Source organism: Cebus imitator, unplaced genomic scaffold (assembly GCF_001604975.1).
Source record: "Cebus imitator isolate Cc_AM_T3 unplaced genomic scaffold, Cebus_imitator-1.0 Scaffold103, whole genome shotgun sequence".
Lineage (NCBI taxonomy): Eukaryota > Metazoa > Chordata > Mammalia > Primates > Cebidae > Cebus > Cebus imitator.
The window spans coordinates 3,327,268-3,347,154 of NW_016107418.1; the positions used below are offsets into that span (position 1 = coordinate 3,327,268).

A 19,887-nucleotide genomic window follows, 5' to 3' on the forward strand; every position below is an offset into this window, starting at 1 on the left:
TAATCTCAGCACTTTGGGAGGTTGAGGTCAGCGGTTTGAGACCAGCCTGGCTGTTATGGTGATACCCCATCTCTACTAAAAAATACAAAAATTAGCTGGGCATAGTGCTGGAGGCCTGTAATTCCAACTAGCCTATTGCTGAAGGAGAAGGTTGTTTTCAGCACCTCAGCTCACCTACAGCATCGCAGAGGATACTGTGGAAGACTGAGGCAGGAAAATCACTTGAATCCAGGAGGCTGAGGTTTCAGTGAGCTGAGATCACGCCACTGCACTTCAGCCTGACAACAGAGGAAGGCTCCACCTGAAAAAAAAAAAAAAAGAAAATAGAAAACAGATACTAAGTCATCTGCCCTAGTTGGGAAGGGGCATGAATGGTCAATGCAGAACTGGAAGCCAATGTTTCTGATTGAAAATCTCAGCCTTTCTCAATAGGCTAGGCCAGGATGAGACATACAGTTGTGTTAATTGAATACTAACTTTAGTTCAGAGCTGTCTGATAGACAAGGTAAACACTGGGTGTTGTATAATGCTTATTGTTTGATGAAAGCATACAAGTTTGTCTGAACGAATTTCCTTCGAGAATTAAATACCAGGACATGGGCTTCGTGTATGGCTATTGTATAATAATGAGTATTGTTTTCATCAGTGGCTTTTCAGGAAACACCATATTATTATGACTTTTTTTTTTTTTTTTGAGACAGAGTCTTGCTCTGTTGCCTAGACTGGAGTGCAATGGCACTATCTCGGCTCACAGCAACCTCAGCCTCCAGGGTTCAAGCTATTCTCCTGCCTCAGCCTCCCAAGCAGCTGGGATTACAGGCATGCGCCACCACACCTAGCTAATTTTTGTATTTTTAGTAGAGATGGGGTTTCACCATGTTGGCCAGGCTGGTCTCAAATTTCTGACCTCAAATGATCCACCACCCTCAGCCTCCCAAAGTGCTGGGATTACAGGCGAGAGCCACCACGCCGGGCCTATTGTGACAATTTTTTATACAGACCCCTAGTAATAGATGCGGAGGCTGCTAGTTGTCCCCAGTAGCCACCGGACCCTTCTCTTTTTAGTGATGTACTTTCTCCAGTTTTTCATTAGACAAATGGTTGTGCAGAATAAAGGCTACGTGTTCCCACCTGTTGTGCAGCTAGGTGTTTTCATGCAGCTAAGTTCTGCGAATGAGGTGTAAGCAGGCGTGGTGTAACTTCCAAAAGTGTCATTAAAGTAAAGGAGACTATATTCACTTTCTATTGCTGCAATTACAAATCACCACAAACGTAGCATCTAAACACAACATGAAATTTATTATTTCACTGTTTCTCTCAGTCAAAGGCCCCCTTGGCTCGGCAGTTTCTCTGGTCCAGTGTTGGAGAGGCCAGGTCCTTGTGGCTGCCCACAGTTTCCTTGCTGGTTGTCACTGGGGGTGGTCCTTAGCTTCTACCAGCCTCTCTTGGGTCCTTGTCAATGAACCCCCTCATCCCAGAGCCATCAATGTCTCAGTAAATCCTCCTCACATTTGGAATCTCTTTAACGTTTCCTTCTGCTGTAGGTCTTGAATTCTAACTAGAGAAAGTTCTTTGCTTTCAAGGGCTTGTATGATTAGATTGGGCCTAGGAGAATAATCTCTTCATTTAAATACCTAACCTAATTACATCTGTAAAAATCCCTTTTGCCTTGTAAGGGAACATAGACCCAGGTTTCAGGAATTGCAACATGGACACCTTTCAGTTTTTCAGGGACCATTATTCTGTCTACCATAGAAGCATATTCTTCTGATTTTTGTCTCTCCTTTCCTACTGCTGAGAAAGTGAGCATAATGGCTGGAGTGCTCTAAGGGACTAGGGAGGTCCGTAACGTGGGGATGGCAAAATAGAAGGTCAAAGCAGCCTGGGGCCCATATATATAGATATATAGTTAAAATAAAAATCTGGTAACAACCCACTAAATTGACTTTTTTTTCTTTCTTTCTTTTTTTTTGTGAGATGGAGTCTCCCTCTGTCACCCAGGCTGGAGTGCAGTGGCATAATCTCGGCTTATTGCAACCTCCACCTCCTGGTTTCAAGTGATTCTCCTGCCTCAGTCTCCTGAGTATATGGGATTACAGGTGCATGCCACTAAGCCCAGGTAATTTTTTTTCGTATTTTTAGTAGAGATAGGGTTTCACCATGTTGGCCAGGCTGGTCTCGAACTCCTGACCTCAAGTGATCTACCTGCCTCAGCTTCCCAAAGTGCTGGAATTACAGGTATGAGCCTAAACTGACTTATTGATTAATCGGTTGCAACCTACTGTTTGAAAATATATAATATATATGTAAATAATGTATATTGCTATTAAATAATGTATATTACTACTAATCAATACAGTAACATCTAAGGAAATGACTTATTAAGAAGGTCTTGGAACAATCTCCTATTCTTGGTGGGGGGTGGGGAATAGAGATCCCTAAAAAAAAATCTACTTTGTCAAGAGACTTTCTATCTTTGGTCATCAGACTATCCTTAAATTGACTGAAACGTATGTGCCTTTCAACTAGTAAAGCTAGTTGCAGTTGGGCAACAATGCTGTTGGATGTGTGACCTCAGTGCAGCCGGCTTTTGCCTCTGTGCTTTATACAGGTGGTGGTTTATTTTTGCACATACCTGGTCAGCTTCAATGTGACTTTGCAGTCCAGGCGTTCTTTTGTGAAGAGGCAGGACAAGACCTAGCTGTCCCCATCTGAGGGAGGACTCCAGGGCTCCAGGGCAAAGGACATACATCCAATTTGTGTGGCCGTTGTTGCCCCCCCCCTCCGTGGCCCATTGAGCAATGTGCTGTCTGTGATTTAGTAGGACAAGAAAGGCCTCAGCTTCTGGAAAAACCTCAGCCAGGTGAGGAGGCTCTCACCTGAAATCCCAGCCACAGGAGGCCAAGGCAAGGGGATTGCTCAAGCCCGGGAGTTTGAGACTAGCCTGGGAAACTTAGCAAGACCCCATCTCTAAAAAAAAATTAAAATTAGCTGGGTTTGGTGGCACATGCCTGTATTCTCAGCTATTTGTGGGGCTGAGGTGGGAGGGTTGCTTGAGCCCAGGAGTTTGACGCTGTGATGAGATCATCGGACCACACCACTGCACTCAAGCCTGGGCAACAGAGTGAGACCTTGTGTCTAATAAATAAAAATAAAGGGCTCCACTTGCCCAAGCACGTGCTCTTCACATACATTATCATATGTAACCTTCACAATAGTCACAGGAGATGGGGTTATCCTAAATTCACAGGAGAATTAGGGATTAGACGGGCTCAAATAGATTAAGTTATCTGCCTTAGTTCAGAAGGGCAGTAAATAGGGAACACAAAACTAGAAGCTAAACCCCACCCAAGGTAGTGAGAAACCGCACTTTCAATTTGCACGTTTGGCCAGGGATTGTTCCTTTTCTCCTCCATTCGACTGGAGGACAAAGGGTAGCGTGAACAATGGCTTGTGCTTTATACAATGTCTGTTTGTGTTGCTGTGGAAAGGCCCACTCATCCACAGGAGAAATTATCCACTTTCCTGTCCTTCTGGCCTAGAAACATAGTCTTTCAATGTTAAATCAAAATTAATCGTGCATTAATTGATTGCAATAAATCCAATTCTATGATTTCATTTATTTATTTATTATTTTTTGAGATGGAGTGTCACTCTTGTCGCCCAGAGTGGAGTGCAGTGGCGCGATCTTGGCTCACTGCAGCCACCCCAGGTTAGAGCAATTCTCCTGCCTCAGCCTTCTTACTGGCAGGGACTATAGGTGCTCGCCACCAAACCTGGCCAATTTTTGTATTTTTAGTGGAGAAAGGGTTTCACCATGTTGTTCAGGCTGGTCCTGAACTCCTGACCTCAAATGATGTGCTCACCTTCGCTTCCCAAAGTGCTGGGATTGCAGGTGTGAGCCACCACCCCGGCCAATTTTTTTATTTCTTAGAGATTATTTTGCACATTAAAAAAACGCTTTATTTAGAGACAAGGTCTTGCTCTGCTACCCAGGCTGGAGTGCAGTGGCACAATCATAGCTCCCTGCAATCATAGTCCTAAATTCTTACGCTCAAGTAATTCTCTCTCCTTGGCCTCTCAAAGTGCTGGGATTACAGGCATAAGCCACCTTGCCTGACCCTATTTTGTACATTTTATTGGGTTTCTAGAACTATGAAGTGGAAATAATTCAATGTAATATGCTGATTTCAAATTGGCAATATTTCCAGACAGATTCAGAAGTGTGAAACTTCTGAGTTTTCTAGAGCATATGTAAATAAGAGAAATAACTTTTCAAAATGTCATACCTTTGGAAATCAGGCTTATAGAGAATTCTGAAAGAAGAAAGATAGAATTTATTTAATGATGTAAATAATTCACTGCAAAAATATTTTTACACCTTTTTTCCCCCCTGAGATGAAGTCTCACTGTATCACCCAGGCTGGAATGCAGTGGCGTGATCTCAGCTCACTGCAACCTTCACCTCCTGGGTTCAAGCAATTCTCTGCTTCAGCCTCCTGAGTAGCTGGAGTTACAGGCACCTGCCACCACACCAGGCTATTTCTTTTTAGTATTTTTTTCTTTTCTCTCCCTTCCTTCCTTCCTTCCTTCCTTCCTTCCTTCCTTCCTTCCTTCCTTCCTTCCTTCTTTCTTTCTTTCTTCTTTCTTTCTTTTTTTTGAATTTTGTCTCAGCAGACATACTGCATTTTTTTTTTTTTTTTTTTTTTTTTTAATAGAGACGGATTTCACCATCTTGGCCAGGCTGGTCTTGAACTCCTGACCTTGCGACCCACCCACCTTGGCCTATCAAAGTGCTGGAATTACAGGTGTGAGCCACAGCGCCCGACTAAATTGTTTTAAATTGATAAATAGTACTTGTACATATTCATGGGGCACATAGTGATGTTTTACAACATATTATGTGTGGTGATCAGATCAGGGTCTTCACACCTTTTAGTTGTGTAATTATCATTAGAAGTGAGATTTCAGAGTATTCCACAATGTAGACAAGAATCTTGAATGTGTGCTGATGATATGGCATATGTTTAAGGTTTCTATATGCTCTATGTTAAGGGAAAGACTCCAAGCTATTCAACTTGAAGTTGAATGTTAGAATACTGCTTAAAGTTAGAGCTACTTATGCTTTCAAAAGCCATGCCATCTCAGTTACAGAGAAAATAATTTCAGTGGAACATTGAATGGAATATTTTTTGAAATATTCCATTCATTTTGAAAATATATTTCAATGGAATAGAATTTTATCATGCCCATTCCATCTTACAGATTTGTAAATATACCATACTTTAATACGGGAGCCTGGCAGTGACAGGTTATCACTGGGTATGCACTACCCGAAATCATCACCAACTCTCAGATATTGTGATTGCATGGTATGGATTCAGCTTTTTGTGGTGAGAACTTCTTCAAGTGCTATGTTAGCTCACCTAAAAGCATCATCCCTTTCAGCCAGTCACTTTCACTCTGAAATCACCTATTTGTAGCTGCTATTATCTGCAGACTTTGACCTCCCATTCCTACCCAGTGTTTTCTGCCAATGTCTTCCCACTGCTCAAGCTGACCATGGGAAGCAATTTTCTGAAGGCTACCTACCAGATAAGAGGCTGCATCATTTCCAGTTCTTTTGCAAGGAGGTCTTATGCTTCCTGCTGCCCTGTCTCAGTTTTCCATTGGGCTTATTGTTTCCACATCTAGCCTGTTAGAGCTGGGTTGGAGTAAAACTTGATTCCATATCAACCCAGAACTTCCTTCTGACATTTGTAACTACTAAATTTTTAGGAGGCTTTATAGGTAAAGTTGCTGAAGTCATGAAACACCTTAGTTGTGAACTTCTTTTTTAGAAAGAGTTTAAAGTTCCGTATGGTAGTACTGTAGCAATCTGTCAGCTTCCATCAAAGTTTCAACTTTGTGTTATTCTAAAGACAGCACTTCTTGCCTTCAAACACTGTGTCAACCCAAAGAATTGAGACAGTAACCTGAGTCAACAGTTTTCATCATCAGACACCAGGGAGATGACTATGCTGTAATCCCAGCACTTTGGGTGGCTGAGGCGGGTGGGTCACTTGAGGTCAGGAGTTTGTGACCAGCCTGGCTAACATGGTGAAACCCCATCTCTACTAAGATACAAAAATTAGCAGGTATGTGGCAGACACCTGTAATCCCAAGTACTGAGGAGGCTGGGGCAGGAGAATTGCTTGAACCTGGGAGACAGAGGTTGTAGTGACCCAAGATCATGCCGCTGCCAGCCTGGGCAACAGAGTGAGATCCTGTCTCAAAAAAAAAAAAAAAAAAAAAAAAAAAAAAAAAGTATTTAGGAAAGTTTCCTTGGTCCCTAGATACACCTGATTGTTGTCACCATGGCAACCCACACAAATCCACCCTAAACACATGCACACAAACACACAGCCATCCTCAGAAATACAAAGATGAGGAGACTCAGCCTCAGACACAAACCACACCTACAGAGAGACAGCAGACAGACGAAAGAGAGAGAGAGAGAGAGAGAGGGAGAGAGAGAGAATGGGTGGTGAGGGGATGGAAACAGAACAGGTACATTTCATCAATTTAAATAGGAAAATACAATGCTTAAATTTCAGTCAACATTAAATGCGTTGAACTGAACTGGTTGAAGGACAGGATATGGAGAGGGTGGCAGTGCTAGACTAAGGAGGCCAAAATAAAAAGAAAAATCAAAACAGCCCTGTTCAAAAGGAGACATTCATTTTGGGGAATCAGGGTGACTTCAATTTACTCTGGTAAATTCACTCACTGATAATCAATTTAATCTCCATGACGGTGTTGACCATCAAGGGAGAAGATGTGACTTGGCTTTTAAAAACTGAGTGCTTCCAGGGCAAGCACTGTAAGGCTTCTAGCCGTGCCTGCAACAAAGCAGGAGTCCAACACACGTTGCTGAATGCTTTCAGGTCCCAGTAGTGGAGCGAAGGGTACAAGTTATTTACGGACATCAGCCCTGTTAAAAACAACATGCACGACCCGAAATCATCACCAGCTCTCAGATATTGTCATTGTATGGTATAGATTCAGCTTTTTAAGGTGAGAACTTCAAGTGCTATGTTAGCCCACCTACAGGAAAAAATATATTGAGGAAGAAAAGGAGAGGCGTTTTTTGTTTGTTCCTCGTGCACTATATATATATATATATACACACATATATATACACACACATATATATACATATATATATTGGCACTCTGCGATCCGACACCGCAAGTCCCCTACGCGAACAGGAAACAGAGAGACCTGGAGAAAGTCCCATAGCTCAGGCCCATCATCCCCACAAGTTTGCTCTCCCAGATACTGCAGTATCCATTTTCAATGACGTCCACGTCCACGTGACGGTGTATGGTGAGAAACTAATGCCGGATTTTCCGAATCGCTGGGCTCAGCAGCTTTTACAGAGCCAGGAGCGCGATCCGAGGGTTGGGGGCCCGCACCGAGCGCTTGGTTGGGTCTCAACGCTTGATCCGCGCCAGGATCGCGTGCATAGCTGCGCAGCGCTAGGTGAATTAACCTTACCTTGGGGTTGAAGATTCCAAGAGGAATGGAGGGCTTGTGGCTCCAGCTCGGAGGATCTCTGGGGCTCAGAGAGTCTCTTGGGCTCGGAGGGTCTCTGGGGCATGGAGGTGCAGGTAGCTGAGCTCTCGGATTTCTCCTTGGGGTGAGCAGGGCCGGCTGTCTTGGGGGCTCTGGAGCGCACATTCGGAGCCGGCGCGCACTTGCGCAGGGTACTGCGTGCAGCATTGGCAGGAGCTCCTCTGTTACTCTGCATCCAATGCCACCTCCTCCGTCCCCCCGACCCCAGACCTTTTGAAGGTCACTGGTATCTGTTCATTATGAAAGGAGCGCGCCAAGCCCAAAGAACATAGGGAGGCTGGCAGCCCTCAGAGAAGTCAGGTACTGGGGTCAATCCTGGAGTTCTGGGATCAGAACGCCTCCTTTGCAGAAAAGTCTGACCAGAAGCCCAACTGGCTTTTTTTTTTTTTCCTGCTTCCTTGGAGATCTCCTTATGTCCTCCTCATTCTGGAGAGCCCCGCAGGTGCACAGGCGTGCAGCGCCGAGCGACCCCGCCCCTCAGGGCCACCACAACTCGCATCTGGCCAGTTGGCTGAGGGTGGCCGCTCAGAGTTTGAACTACACACTTTGGGCCCCATGCGAGTCTCCCTGCGGGGTCTGATCCAGTAGGTCTCGGTCCAGCCTCGGAGAGGTCCGGACGGAGCCCGCCGCTCCTCCTCCGAAGCTGGGGCGGAGCCCAGAGGGGAGTTCCCGGCTGCACTCATTCCTCTCCCCGTACTCCCCTCGAGGTCCCTCAGCCCAGCAAGGCTTCGCTCCCCGCTGCCTCCCTGGGCCTCGCAGGAAGGCGGATGTCTCCTGGCAACAACAGCGCATCACTTGCCACCCCCACCACTCCTAAGGGAGACTATGCCAGGCCCAGTCCTAACCTCTTCAAAGACATCATCATCTCCTTACTGCCTCCTTATGAGCCCACTCTACGGACAAGGAAATGGAGAGTTAAATGATGGAAGCAAAACCGCGAGCAGTAAGGAAGGACTGAATCCAAGCCCAGAGCGGCGCGACCTCCGGCGTCCGAGCTCTTCTCCGCCAGAGGCACAGACTCTGGTTGCCCGAGTCTCCACCACCCAGAGAACTTTCAAGCAAAGCTCTGATCGGGGCCTAGACCTGGGGCAGCCCTCGGCGCCCTTGGCTGCCCAAAGACCAGTCCCGGGCAGCCTGCGCCTCTTCTACTCTCCTTGGCGAACCCTCGGGCCCCGCGGAGAAGCAGCGGCCCGCCCAGCGCGCAGAGTGAGATCGAGGCCGGAGCCTCGGAGGACGGAGGCTTCTGCGTGGGGCCCGAGGACAAGTTTCTGCGCCTCCACCAACTAACTGGGCGGCGGAGCTTCAGTTCCTTGCCTGGTGAAGGTTGCTGTAGAAAACCTAAGGAATTTAGAAGGAAAGGCGTCCTGAAAGTAGGCAGTGTTCAGCAAAGATCAGTGGGTAGAGGAATAAGACTCGGATGAACAGCGACAGTGTGGGGATTTGCCAGAGGAGAGAGGCTGCCGGGGGACTGGTGGCGGACCTTAGAAACTCCACAGCAGCAGCTCCTGATTGCTTCCGACGACGACGACGACGATGAGAGCCATAAAACAACAGCTACTATTTGTGGAGGGATTCCTAGATACTGAATTAGCATTTTATATGTATTTTTTTTGTTTAAACTTCACAGTAACTCCAGGAAGTAGAATTTGCCTCCACTTTCTGGATGAGGAAACTGAGTCATTGAGAGCTCGAAACATTTTATCACGACTACGAGCTGGGCCAATTTTTAAGGGACCAGGGACGCGATCGCAGATTTGCCACACCCCAGAGTCCAGGCGGGTGTGGAGAACCGCAGGGCAAGAGCGCTGTCACGGATGTGCAAGTTCCCCTTTCTCATCCAGGGGACTTTATTCCGAGGGACTTGGTTTCTCTCTCTCCAATAAAACAAAACAAAACAAAACAGCAACAACAGCTTCTATCTTTGCAAAAAGAAAACGAAAAGCGGAGACTCCTGGGAGTGAGGCACTGGTTCTGAGCTCAGGGAGCGCCGGGGAAGGCCGTCGGGTGCACCGCCAGGCTAAGGTGCGCATCTGAGAGCTTCGTGCAGGAGGAGCAGAGTGGTCCTAGGGGTTGGAAGCCCTCTAAATCCGGGCATCTTTGCCTCTAACATAAGACATTCTTGGCCTCAGTCTCCGGGGGCGAAGACTCATCCAAAGCAATGCTTCTTTTGGAAAGGTCACGGAAAACGACTTCGCCTGCGTTCTCAGCTTTGTGAGGAAAGAGGAGACCGGGCCAAGGTGGGAGCCAGCTGCGCGTTTCGCCACCTGCAGCACCGCGACGCCAGGTGGGCGGTGCTTGGCTCTGGTGGGATGCAGTGTTGGCCAGCGCTACTCCAAACTGTCTCCCATGCTCTAGGCTGTATTGCCTGAAAAAGTCATCTTAAGAAGATATTCTTAAAAATAAAACAAAACTGACAATTCATCCCCTCACAGCGTGCTTCAACTGGAAACCCAAGTGCAATATTTCTTAATTACCTGGTTTTCTCTGATTAGTATCGAAAAAAATAGACGCTGGCCAACGTGGTAGAAAACCCGTCTCTACTAAAAATACAAAAAATAGCAGCCCGCGTGGTGGTATGAGCCTGTACTCCCAGCTACTCAGGAGGCTGAGGCAGGAGAATCCCTTGAACCTGGGATGTTGCAGCGAGCCGAGATCCCGCCACTACACTTCAGCCTGTGCGAAAGGATGAGACCCTGTCTCAAAAAAAAAAAAAAAAAAAAAAAAAACAAAAACCAAAAACAACAACAACAAAAACCCCATAAAATAAAGAAGAAAAGAAAAAGAAAAAAAGACGCTGATTTAATTTTTAAAGTGAATTTGAATCATCCTACTGCCGGAAAGATTTGAATAAAAGCGAGGAGAATCAGTTTGTATCTCTTCCCATATTATGCGTATTTATTAAGCCTTTCCCACAAACATAACCTGAACACAAGGCCCAGACCTTGAAAAGAGGACAGGCCTGGGATGCACAGATCTGTTTGTAAAGAACTGTTAGGTAATTTTAAAATGTTAAATAAGATAACGGGTTTTCCAAACCCTCCAATCAGATACGTTTTCATAATTTCTAAAGATGTGAAAATCATACTGGCTTGTGAATAGTTGTTTGTTTCCAAGGCGCACTAGGCCACTGTGCTTGCCTTCAGCACAGCCTCTACCTCCGAACAGGAATTACATCCACATCCTAAATAGAAAGGTCCAAATATCTTTGGTTTAGTGGTCACCCAGGAGTTCATCTTTCTCCTTCACCCCCAGATCCAGGCCTGTCTCCCCTTGCTTTCCCTGACAGCAGCTTGGGATTAACTGGGGCACAGGGACTCTCGCACCGCTCCTAAGCCAGCCCTGCCGCTACTCGCTCTGCCTTGCAAGACGTTCTCTTCCTCAGAAGAAAGGGGTTCAAGTTAAAAGATATGCAGTAGTGAAGTGTGCAGCTAGAGGAGAAGAGGAAGAGAAAGGATGAGAGGAGGAGGAGGAAGAAGGAAGAGGAGGAAGAAAGATCAAGAAGAAAGAGGAGGAGGAAGGGGAAGAGGAAGGAGGAGAAGAGGAAGAGGAGGAGGAAGGGGAGGAGGAAGGGGGAAGAAGAGGAGGGGGAGAGCAGGAGGAAGAGGAGGAGGAAGAGGAGGGAGAAGAAGAGGAGAAGGAGGAAGAGGAGGAGCAAGAAGAAGAGAAGGAGGAGGAGGGGAAAGTAGAGCAGGAGGAAGAGAAAGAGGGGGGAACATAAGAAGCAGGAGGAAGAGGAGAGGGAAGATGAAGAGAAGGAGGAAGAGGAGGACTCACTGTATTCCACTGGCATCAATTTCACGGGATTTTTGAAAACTCAAACATTTTCTTTCAATTATTTCTAAACTTAAAGTGGTCGCCGGAGTAAGAATGGCCTTGTTTATGAGCAGATTAAGGCACTCGGTGCAGCTCCCCCGCTGTGGGTTGGGGAGCTTTCCCTTGTGTACAGCACAGTTTCCATTGTCTTTGAAGAGTTGGCTTCTCTAAAGAGGTCCCAAGGTGGAGTGCTGGAGGCAGGCAGGGAGGTGCGAAATAGCCACAAACAACGCCAATCCAGTATCACTAAAAGAGGGCCCCAATACTACGGAAACCAATGGCTCTTTTTCTTCCGGAAGGTCTGCCAGTATCTACCTGCGGGGCCCCAATTGGAACATGCGCCTGGGAGAGCGGGTTTTCCCCTTCGGTCAAAGCTGGGCCCCGAAATTTCTGCCCCCTTCAATTGCCAGGGCTGGTGGTCCAAGCCCCGGGTCCTTTTATGCCCTCTGCTCCTCCTCGGCGAGTGGTTGAACCTGCCCAGCCAGGCGCAGCCCCTGCTTCTCATCGTGGTTCCTGCGGCCGCCGAGGCGCGACGCTGGAGGGCTGTGGCGACGCGCTAAGGCCAGGCGGCAGGCGGCCCTCTCGGGCGGCAGCGGGGGCAGCGGGTGGCACTGCACCTCCGGGGGGCGGCGGCGGCGGCAGCGCCAGCAGCTCCTCGCCGGAGGTCACGGCGCAGTCCTGCTCAGGCTCCGAAACCCCGCTGCCCCCGACCGCTGTCCCGCCGCCGCGCTTTTTGTCCTCCTCCTTTTTCCACTTCATGCGGCGGTTTTGGAACCAGATCTTGATGTGTCTCTCGGTCAAGTTCAGCATTACGGCCAGCTCCACCCGGCGCGGCCGTGAGATGTACTTGTTGAATAGGAACTCCTTCTCCAGCTCCAGCAGCTGTGCGCGCGTGTAGGCGGTGCGCGTCCGCTTGTTCTCCTCCGGCTCTGCTGCGTAGGCGCCTCCTGCGGGTGACACAGAGCGTGAGTGTGGCCCCCGGAGCCCCGCACAGCCCCCACCCACGCAGCACAATCCCTTCAAGGGGGGTCAGGGAGCCCTAGGCCTACCAGTTGCTCCCGCCAGAGCCACCAAGCCCCAGCATCTTATTTCAGCGACTAGTGTAGGCGGGCGAAACCCTTCCTTAGTGAAGGGAGCCTTTTTTGTTTGTTTGTTTGTTTGTTTGTTTGTGTTTTTGAGACAGAGTCCTTCCTCCATTGCCTAGGCACGATCTCGGCTCACTGCAACCTCCGCCTCCTGGGTTCAAGGGACTCTCCTACCTCTGCCTCCCGAGTAGCTGAGATTACAGAGGAGCACCACAATGCCCGGCTAATTTTTTTGTATTTTTAGTAGAGACGGAGTTTCACCACGCCGCCCAGGCCAAAACTGAGTCGCCTCCCGCCTCGAGCCTAAGCTCGATTCTGCCAATGAGTGGTGGTCCTTGAATGTGCTCATTTAATCGGTGTTAATGAACTGATTGATGTTGATTTAAGTGCATGTGATAGATGTTTAAACAGGCTGGATCCTACAAAGGCAATAAAGCGCCTTTAAATTCAGGACTTTAAAAACCCACAGTAAGAAATACATTTTAGATCATGTGTAGTTCACACACGGACATTGTAGGTCAGTTATACTGACAAATCTTAAGGACATAAAACAAACCTTTACCACATATGATGCTGTCCACGTTTTCCCCAATACCTAATATTTCGTTAAAAAAATGCTGACCTCAACCTAGTAAGCTGATTTTATGACCTGCGAAAGGGTACAACCTACAGTTTGAAATTTTTGTGCTAATATAGGATGTGACGTACTTTGTTATATCTGACCATGTATTTCCTCTCTCTGTAGTTATATCGTAATTAGTCCCAATCTGAGAGTCAGCAAATGCTCCATGATTGTTTTAATTATGGAGAATTAAAATCCAGCGGGTCTTCTGCCCGAGAGGAGAAGGAATATTGTTCTGGGGGTCACTGGCCAGAACAGAACTCTGGCAGCTCCAGACTCCATGCCCTGGGTCCCAAATGCCCTCAGAGGTGTCCAGGGGAGACACAGGGGCCGTGGTCCTGCTGCAGAACCGAGAGCCCGACGGAGGAGTGGGTGGTGGTGCAGAAACCAGCCTCCCATGTCTCCAAGATGCAACATGGTGCCCTGGCCGAGGAGTTTGGAGACCCACACTCAGTGTTTGCCGCTGCGCTCAGCTGGGTCCCAATCTTTTCCTTTCTGTGCAAAATACTGACTGCATCCGGACTGTGGACCCTGGCGCGGGAAGTTCCACCAAAGTTCTGGGGAGAGGATTGTATTAGAGCAAAGGCAGGGTACATTACTCCTGTGAAAGTTGGCTAAGCTTTAAGGAATTGAAAGGCGAGTGTGTGTGTGTGTTGGGGGCGGGGTTAATTTCCTGAGGGAACCCTCCTGGGTTTTCCCCCCAGGTTGAGAAGAGGCTCCAGGAGCTGAAGACAAGGCTCAGACCCTAGTCCGGGGAGAGTCCTGGTCCCTCCGGGCATCCCCGAGTCTACCTGACATCCCAGGCCTGGGAGAGAAGCGAGGCGGGCCTTCAGGAAACATTTTGAAAGCCTCTCTAAAGTTCTTACTTTAAACCCATATTACCTTTGGGTTCCTGCCTTGGGCTGCGGGATTCCTGGAGTCTCTGGGAGAGACTGCTCCGGGAGTGACTGCCTGGGGTGCACTACTCTGGGACGGGGGGACTGTGCCCAGCACCAAGAGGCAGGGGTGGAGGTTGAGAATGGTGGGAAGAAGTCAAGCGCGCCCAGTGAGGTGGTTTAGGTGCCAGCTGGCCAGCGCCGCAGAAGCAGTCGGGGTCAAGGTTTTCCAAAACCTCTGTTGCCATTAGCATTCACATTCCTACTGCCAGTGAGAGCCCTTTGGTCACTGTGCTCTTCCCAGGGGCTGGTGGGTGTGCAATTTTTAAATTTCGGCTCCTTGGAAAGTTTTCCCTAGAGGAACGCGGGGACAGCAGCCAGCCCCACAGGCCGCCAGCAGGGGAAGAGAGGGGAGGTCGGCCCCTTCCCCGAAGGCCTAGCATGAAGCGGGTTAGAGGGCAGCAGCAAAGGCCTGGGGCCAGCTCTTAGCCCGAGTGTGCCGCCCTCCTTGGTCCCCCGCACCCCGACCAACGCCGATTTGCCTACAGGTTTTACTTCCTGGCTTCTTGCCTCAGCCTAAGCCCAAGGCCTCCAGAGCAGAGGTCTCACAGCTTGAGTAGGGCTAGGGAAGTTACTCCCGCTCACAAATCCTCTTCTGGGGCCCTGCTGTGGCCCTTTTCCTGAGGAAGGCCCAGGCCAGGAGAGCAGGAGCTCCGAGGGCCCAGGAGGCCAGGAGAGAGGCCTGGAGGGGAGGCAGCCCTAGAAGGAAACTGGGTGGGGACCGGGAGCCCCCCACCTTTGTCGGAGGGACTGTCCTCCCGCCTCCTAAGAACCCCGCATTCCTGGAGACTTCAAGGCCTTTGGCCCCGGCCGGCCGCGCGAGCGGGATAAGTTCTCGGAGGCGCCACTGCAGCTTCTGGCGCCGAGGTCAACTGGGTTTCGCTGGAGGTGGGGACGATTGCCTCGGAGTTCAGCCCCGCTCCTGCCTCAGGACCTTCGACTTAGCGAGCAAGTGAATTAGCAAGAGGAGAGTCCCGTGGATCCCGGGACAGCTGGGGTCCTCCTCCCTCTCCTGCGCAAAGCTCTGCCTGCCTGCGCCTGGGGTCAGTGTCAGGCAGGGCTGGCCAGACTCCGCAGACGGGCGGCGAGGGTTCTCGCAGTGGGCCGGGGGGCGCCGGCTGGAGCTGTTTCCCCCTATTCCCGGCTGCCAGTTGAAAGGAAGAGGCAACTATTTGTGGCGCAGGTGTGACTGGAAGTGGCTGCGGCACAGCAGCGATGACAGTGTGTAGCCGCGACGACACAAGCCGCGCCGAACTCGCCGCCCGCGCGGGGCAGCGAAGAACCCGGGGGCTCCGCGTCTCCTGCTCCCCGCTCAGGGAAAGACCTGTTCCCGAATGGCGCCGAGGGCCGCAGGAACCAGGGCTCTTGCCTCCCGACTGGCTGGGCAGGGAGGGCCCATCTCCTTCTGCAAAATTACTTCCTGGGAAGCAGTGCGGGGAGACAGCTTCAAATGCTTTCGGTTGGTGAAAAACTAATTCGCTTCGCAGATTCCTCTCCCAGCTGCCAGGCTCTGACGTTGAGCGACCGGCCTTCGGCCTCGCAGTGAGCTCCCGCCTTGCCCCAGCCCCTTCCTCTTTACTCGTATCCTGTTTCCCCAACCGGGGCCGCCGGACACTGCGGGGTTGGGTGCAGTTTCCTTTCTCTCCCTGCCCTTCTGCACCTACCTGGCGCTCCTAGATGCCTGCCCTTCCTTAACCAAGCGCGGGAAGTGAGGGGACCCCGGGCTCCGAAGGCAGTCTGGGCCCTGGGTCAGAGGCACCCTTGTCCCTATTCAGTTTCCTCGACGTGCACTACCGAAGAGTCCTGGGTTCCCAGATCCCTGGTCGAGGAGGTTCTGGAGGGTCTGAAGCCCCAAGTAGGACTCAGCCTCGGTTCTCTAGGGACTGCGCTGGTGCGCGCGGGCTCCTGGGGCGAAGATGGGCTCAGCTTACAGGGAGGGAAGGAGTTTACGCTCCCAGGAGAACTGGGTGGAAAAGATGCTTCAAGCTGGACCAGAGAAGCACTGCTGTGCGGGATGGCCTCGTTGGCTCCCTGATGTAGTTTAGTCCGACCCTGCATCATCCAAGGTGCCGGGAACAGAGAGAAGGCTCCTGGGAGCGCTTGGAGTTAGGGGCGGCTGGGTGAGAACCGGAAAGGAGAAAGGGGTGGGGAGCCAGGCTTACCTGCCCACTGGCCTTTCCACGCGTGAGCTTTGGTAGACTTCATCCATGGGAAAGGCAGCTGGACGCGGTTGGGCTCCTCCAGGACGCCCGGCTCGGCTCCCTCCTGGAAGGGCCCGGCGGGCGGGTGGGGGAGCGCAAGCTGAGCCGGGAGGTGATGGTGGAGGTGCGCCACCGCGGCGTCGTCGGCGAGGGGGGGCACCTCAAACGGGGAGATGTCCGGGGGGCTGCCTTGCTCCAGCGCTCCCAGGGCGCCGGGGAACGGGGGAGGCGGCAGCGGTGGCTGGCGGCCCAGGTACAGGCACGCAGGGGGGCTGGCGCTGAACTCCGGCGCTGGGCCCCGCTGGAATGCACACGGGTCCTTGTAAAGCTGCGTGGCCGCGTAGTACTGCTCCTCGCCGTTCATGGCTGTGGCCCGGGCTTGGGCGCAGGGAGCTGGGAGTCGGGAGCTAGAGCCGGGACTTGGCTCTGTGCGGCGCTCCCACTCCCGGAGCCACCCCTGCTCGCTTTGACAGCTCGGCACTGATCTCAGAGGGAACCCACAGCCTGCGGGGAACGGCTGGCCGGCCGCCGCGCCATAGGCTCTGCAGGGCCCCACGTGGCTCAGCCGGGGGCCGCGATTGGCCTGGCTGACCGCCCTAAGAGGCGCGGCCCAAGTACCTGCGAGCACCTGCATTCGTTCCAATTCTCTCTCATCTGAGTTTGCTACACACCCCTGAAGCGGCAGCTGGCGGTGCTCTCCAAAGTGGGCGCTCACGAAAACATTAGAACCACTCATTTATAGAAACATTTTCACTGTGGCTTAACAGTTTCTATTTTCTGTTTTCCTATATTTTTTCTATTACGTATCTTTGATAATGGTCATAGTGTTTTTTTAAATTGATATAGTTTATAAGGAGACATGTTGAGCTTTTAATTTTTTTAATTGTTGGGGAATACGATAAAAAAAAAGTTTGCAGACCCAGCTCTCTAAATAGGAAGCATTCGATTCTATTTTATGAAGTTTATTCACAGCCACCAAGATGTCGGTTAAAAAATACACAAGATCCTGGCATTCGCTGTGTGTTTTACTGGTGGATGTGCTACAAGTACTCCTGGGGTGTAAAGGTAACTTCTGAAGCATTCACAGAGACTTTTAAAATTCTTCTTCTTTTTTTAATTGAAGGGTATTTCAAAGTTTGGAAAATTGGGGCCCATTTGGCCAACAGAACGCAGCTTCCCAATACAGTGAGGGGGAAAGACGCGGTCTCCCTCTTGGGGCTGCGAGACGGGGCAGGTATTGGCATGAGGGTTCCAGACCCTTGATGGCTCTAATGGTCCGGGACCCTGGCGAAGTTTGCCGGCGGAGAACACCCACTTTCTTCTGCTTGCAATTGAAATAAGGCAAGCGGGAGAGGGGGAAGTGGAGGAGGAGTTGCCTATTTAGAAAAAAATTAAAACGCTGCATTTTCTGTGATAACGTCTGTGCTTGGCTTCAACCCATTCTGTAACTTCTAGGCATTCTGAGGTCCTGACTTAAACAGGACCACTTTTTCTGTACCCACTGGCGCGGATAGATGACCTCCGGGTGGCGGTGGCGTCTAACCCCCAGCCTGGGCATGACCCGCTGGGCCTGGCGGCCGGACCAGCCTCTGGCTGGGTCCTCCAGAAATGAGGAGGGCCTGAAATCTCACCGAGGGTTTAAGGGAAACTAGACACCTTTGCAGAAACGTCTCAGCAAAAGAGAGCGTAAACCTCAGAGAATTAAGCCAGAGAAAAATCACTGCAACCCGCCTTTCCTAAACAACTCACCCACATCCAGACATTTGAGAATCGATTTTAATGTATTTCTTCCTACTGGAAATATTTGTGTTTTAAGTGTGGATTCACTGCGCTATTCTGAGTACTTTTTATTTTCATTAAAATACAAAAAGCCAGTCGGGAAGATTCTCTGCAGATTCCTTCTGTCGTGGGAGGCTGGTGTCGTCTCAGCATTTGTTCCGAAGTTTAAGAACTCATGTGTGTGGCTTCCTGGCCTGTGGCCTCCTGTGTGTGGCTCCAATGTGTGGCTCCCTGGCTTGTAGATGCCCTGGCTGTCACTGAAGACAGGCCAAGGGAAGCACTGAGGCGGGCAGGGAGAGTTTCGGTGATTTCTTCAGGGAAAAGTGCCACCTGCGGTCCTGGTGGGGGCAGAGAGCGAAAGGCCGTGGGGCTCGCACACCTAATCTCTGCGCGCCCACGTCAATGAGTCCATTGTCTGCGGCCGCGGAGGACTCTACGCTATCACCCTGGCCGCGAGTGACCACATCGATCAGGAGGGAAGGGTGGAGGGGGTTGCCGGGCCGCGGCGTGTTGACCCTTGGAGATAATCTGCAGAGTCGCCGCGGGTTGACTTGGCGACGCGGTTATGAGCGGACGGCGAGCACAGCTCAGGACAAAGATCGACCACTTTTTCCCTCCCCCTCCTCTTCCTTCCCCTCCCCCTCTTCCCTGGGCACCCCACACCCACTCTGGACTCAGCCTGCGCCCCACTCTCCCTCCCCTGCTCCCCGCCTCGCCCGCCACCCCCTGAGTGTTTACTTTGCACTTCTCAACTAATTGCACATTTCTGTAAATTGGTCTCCATTTCTATGCTTCATTTGCTCCCATTTAATATTTTTGCTCGGCCCTGCAGAAAGAAAAGAGGCTCTCAGCAAAAAGCAAATCTGCCCACTGTGGCCACCAGCAAAAACCCTGGTACCCTCGGCTGTGTAGAAGGAGGCAGGGAGCGCCGGGGGTGTTCACGGAGGCGGAGGCGGGTTCTCACTTTCCCAGTGAGCGTTTTCTGCTGCCTGAGACCTAAAGAAGGGACCCAGGGAGCAAAGGTCAAACAGCCATTTATTAGTAGTAGTATTGTTATTATTATTGTTATTATTGTTAGACGAGACAAAGTAATCGGGAATTTTTGATTGACTATCACCTACAGCCGAATAAAAACGCATCCTGCGGAACCCTTCGCTGAGTAAGAACGTGTGTTGTGTTTCCCTGTGGGTCTAGCTCCTGGTATCGTAAAATCGCCGAGTCCATTACAGGCGAAATGCGTTTCCGCTCTGAATCCCCGCTGACGCCTGCGTCCCCTCCAAGCCGCCTCGCCCACAATAGGCCCGGCAGCGATACCGAGCCATTAGGCAAGCGCCTTCCCGAGCCATTTAACAGCAGCTCTTATGGATAAATAAACAAAAAAGGCTGTAAACCAATTAAAGTGTGGACAGTGAAAAAGTCGTTTATTAGCAGGACGTCCAGATAGTCCTCGCTGATACTGCAGGTCCTCTCCTGCCCTCTTCCCCCTTTCCCTTCCCAGGGACGCGGTTTGCCCCCTGGAGAACACAGGTTACCTTGTTCTTGGTAAGTAGCTAAGTCTTCCTCGGTGGTTTCAGAGGCATGCCAAGGGCTGAATTTGGCTTGGTGATAAGATTTTTAAACCATTGCATCTCATTATAAATAATCATTTAAAAAACCCAACAGATGAATCCCACTTAACTACAAGGTATACATCATGAATGCATATGGAATTTATATTTATTTTATAACTAAATCTCTGTTGAAAATAAAAATTAAATTATTTCTTGAGTTGGAAAATTCTGTAAAGCAAACGACGTGAAATGTGGAATGAGAATCTTTCTGCAATTGATCACATT

General features: G+C 50.2%; 1 protein-coding gene across 1 annotated transcript; it reads right to left on the bottom strand.

Moving 5' to 3' along the window:
• Positions 1 to 11,313: 11,313 nt before the first annotated feature.
• PDX1 (pancreatic and duodenal homeobox 1) lies at positions 11,314 to 16,744 on the bottom strand. The gene is made up of 2 exons (XM_017537500.2): positions 16,235 to 16,744; positions 11,314 to 12,377 (listed from the first exon to the last, which is right to left on the bottom strand). Exons 1-2 carry the CDS (start codon positions 16,635 to 16,637, stop codon positions 11,932 to 11,934), a joined length of 849 nt encoding a protein of 282 aa, XP_017392989.1. The 5' UTR covers positions 16,638 to 16,744; the 3' UTR covers positions 11,314 to 11,931.
• Between the last annotated feature and the right edge of the window lie 3,143 nt (positions 16,745 to 19,887).

Excerpts from the sequence above, each read along its gene's own strand:
- PDX1 (XM_017537500.2), bottom strand. The coding sequence starts at position 16,637 with ATGAACGGCGAGGAGCAGTACTACGCGGCCACGCAGCTTTACAAGGAC. Across the intron at positions 12,378-16,234 it reads GTGGAAAGGCCAGTGGGCAG|GAGGCGCCTACGCAGCAGAG; the intron begins GTAAGCCTGGCT and ends TGTCACCCGCAG.